The sequence below is a fragment of the Aptenodytes forsteri genome, unplaced genomic scaffold (genome assembly GCF_000699145.1).
Source record: "Aptenodytes forsteri isolate BGI_AS27 unplaced genomic scaffold, ASM69914v1 Scaffold15, whole genome shotgun sequence".
NCBI lineage: Eukaryota > Metazoa > Chordata > Aves > Sphenisciformes > Spheniscidae > Aptenodytes > Aptenodytes forsteri.
Window position 1 is genome coordinate 11060900 of NW_008795129.1, and position 2947 is coordinate 11063846.

General features: G+C 62.7%; 1 protein-coding gene across 1 annotated transcript in view; it reads right to left on the reverse strand.

Annotated features, from left to right (window-relative positions):
• Positions 1-708: 708 nt before the first annotated feature.
• ZDHHC16 (zinc finger DHHC-type containing 16) overlaps positions 709-2947 on the reverse strand; it is a 4069-nt gene continuing 1830 nt past the window's right edge. The window contains exons 6-10 of the mRNA XM_009277799.1: positions 2791-2838; positions 2132-2217; positions 1708-1831; positions 1563-1633; positions 709-1198 (exon numbers count right to left, since the gene is read on the reverse strand). Coding sequence (XP_009276074.1) covers positions 1084-1198; positions 1563-1633; positions 1708-1831; positions 2132-2217; positions 2791-2838 — 444 coding nt within the window. The 3' untranslated portion in view covers positions 709-1083. The remainder of the gene's footprint in view (positions 1199-1562; positions 1634-1707; positions 1832-2131; positions 2218-2790; positions 2839-2947) is intronic.

Sequence of the window (2947 nt, forward strand, 5' to 3'; positions counted from 1 at the left end):
GGGGGGGGTTCTGTCCCGCGCGTGGCTTCCCCAGCCTCTGCTGCAGCCAGGGACAGTGACGGACAGACTCGCCACGTATGAGTGGAGAGGGCAGGCCTGTGCACACGCATTCAGTGTGTGGCAACCCACGCCCCAGAGGAATAAATATATCTGTTTTGGTAACGCTGCACGGAGTCTCTGTGCAGCCCAGGCTGGGACTCCATTGCCCTTCCATATGTTGAGTAGCTAAAGGTGCTGCTGGTTGCAGGCCTTTACTCCTTTCCACATTGGGGAATCAGGGGTGTCCCTCTCCTCCCCTGCCCCCAGAAGTCTGCGCCCCCCACCGGGGAAATGAGCCAGGCTCCCTTAAAAAAAAAACTTTATTGGATGGGCTTAAAAAGGCTCCCCAGGACAGTGACGGACAGACTCGCCACGTATGAGTGGAGAGGGCAGGCCTGTGCACACGCATTCAGTGTGTGGCAACCCACGCCCCAGAGGAATAAATATATCTGTTTTGGTAACGCTGCACGGAGTCTCTGTGCAGCCCAGGCTGGGACTCCATTGCCCTTCCATATGTTGAGTAGCTAAAGGTGCTGCTGGTTGCAGGCCTTTACTCCTTTCCACATTGGGGAATCAGGGGTGTCCCTCTCCTCCCCTGCCCCCAGAAGTCTGCGCCCCCCACCGGGGAAATGAGCCAGGCTCCCTTAAAAAAAAAACTTTATTGGATGGTCTTAAAAAGGCTCCCTAGGGAGTGCTTGGGGGGCAGGGGTGCCAGCCTCTGCGCCCAGCCCTGCTGGAGAGCCGAGCTGGGCCACGTGCTGGCCTGTACCTGTGCTAGCAAGGGCAGCACCTTCAGCTAGAGCGGGGAGCGGCAGCTCTGCCGCCTTTCCCCCGGGGCTGCCTGCAGCCCCCAAGGAGCCGAGAGAGCGGGCGTCCAGGCACCGGCACTGTCCAAACGGTTTCCCATGGCTCTGGCTCCAGTCAGGGGTGCGTACCAGCACCCACCTTCTGCCAGGCGCTCGGGCCAAAGTGAGCCGCGGTGACGGAGCGGGTCCCCGGTGCGCTCCCCTGCCTGCGAGGAGGGACGTCTGCAGCACCCGGGCCTCAGATGGCCAGGAGCGGCGTGCGCTGCTCAGTCACGCAGGGAGGCAGGTCCCAGCTCAGGCCCGTCCCGTGGGGCAGGTGAGGAGAGGGCAGCAGGACGCGGGTGAGCCAGTGCCTGTGGGGAGAGGAGAGAGGGCGCAGCAAAAAGCTGAAGTCTCGCTCTTCTCAGCTCTGCAGAGCTGAGCCAGGGCTGTGAGCCCATGTCCCTGAGCTGCCACAATGGCTGAGCTCCTCAGCCAGGGCTCTCTTGGCAAAGGGCTGCCAGGTAGGCCAGAGCTTGCCACTGGGCAGGGCTGAGGAGCCACAAGGCAGCTGATGCCTGGGTCCTCCATGCCTTGCAAAGCCCGAAGCAGCGCAGAGCACGGGACGCTCGCCATCCTGCTCTGCCCCAGCCACCCAAGGAGAGCCCCAGTGTCCCAGCACCCCCACGCGCTGCTGAGCCACCACCTTTCTGGGCAGGGGCTTCCCCGGGGCTTTACCTTGGCACGTCCACGCCCAGGAACACCTTCCAGTTATCCCAGCCACCGTAACTGTAGGGGTTCCTGAAGACCTGCAGGCCGGGGAGACGCACATCACATCTGGCTCTGCCCTGGCCGGCCCTCCTGCTCCGCGGGCTGCGCTCACCTTGCCTTTCTTCTGCAGTCTCTGCCTCTCCTTCTTGTTGATGTGCCGCTCGATGCTGGTTTCCCCACGGGTAATGAGGGCAGCGTGCCACAATGTGAGGGCACCCAGGGCCAATGCAACCGAGCTGGGGACAGCAATGGACAGCAGGCTGCACACAGGCCTTCCTTCCCTGGCGCCACAGCTGTGGGGGGCTGAGGCTACCTCCCTGCACCCACAGCTGCATAGGTGGGTGGGCTGGTTTAATCCCCCATGACAGAGAGCCAAAATCTCTCCTCTGTGGCCCAAGAGCTGGCAGGGCTGGGACGTCTGTGCTAGAGCAAGCCAGCCCAGCCCCAGGGAGGTAGAGAGTGAGCAATGTCACAGGTCAGGGGGCTGCACACTACTTCCCCCAGCACCCTCGCTCCCAGCCCCTGGGCCCCGTTACCTGCACAGGACCCAGAGGTAGACCACGCTCTTGTGGAAAGCTCGCTGGCGGAAGGAGAAGGTGGGTGGCGGGGTCTGGTAGTATGTCTGAAAAAGGACCAGAGGGGGACGGGATCACCCAAGCTGCTTTACAGCTTGAAGCCAGACAGGGGGACTGCTGCGCCCTCGCTGATGCAGAGCTTGGACAGCTAGAAAGGACTGTGGCTGGAACCAACACAACAGCCAGGGTGATGGGGAGGCAGCCTGAGACAGCCACGAGACAGACAGACACCTGAGAGCTGGCACACGGGTGAGAAGCAGTGGGCTGGAGGTAAGGGGGCAGGGAGCAGCCGTGGTCAGGACACCGCACCACACCACAGCTGAGGCTCAGGGTGAGATGTGTACGCACTGCTTGCAGCTTCCCCAGGAGAGCAGGGCCTGAGCAGCACATGCCAAGCAGCTGCCACCAGCTAAAGCTCCTGGAAGCTGGGTGCACAGGGAAGTGGACCCCAAGCTGCTGGAGGCAGTGTCCGTAGCAGAGCTGCCCGGCCTGAGACACAGCACAGGGGCTGGTTCTGGTTGTGGGGTGCCCCTTGAGAGCAGGGCCCCAAGCAAGACCCAGCCTGCAGGGCAGCTCTGCTCTGCACTGCCCGGAGCAGCTGGGGGGCAGGGATGTCCCACCTGGTTGGCAGCCACCTGCAGTCTTTCCTTCTCAAGCAGTTTCATTCTCTAGGGGGATGGAAAACAGGGCACCAGTTACATGTCTCAGAGGAGGGGGCCCTTTGCCCTCACCTCCCCCCCCCCCCCCCCAGCACTGGGGCACGGGGGGGTGGCAAGG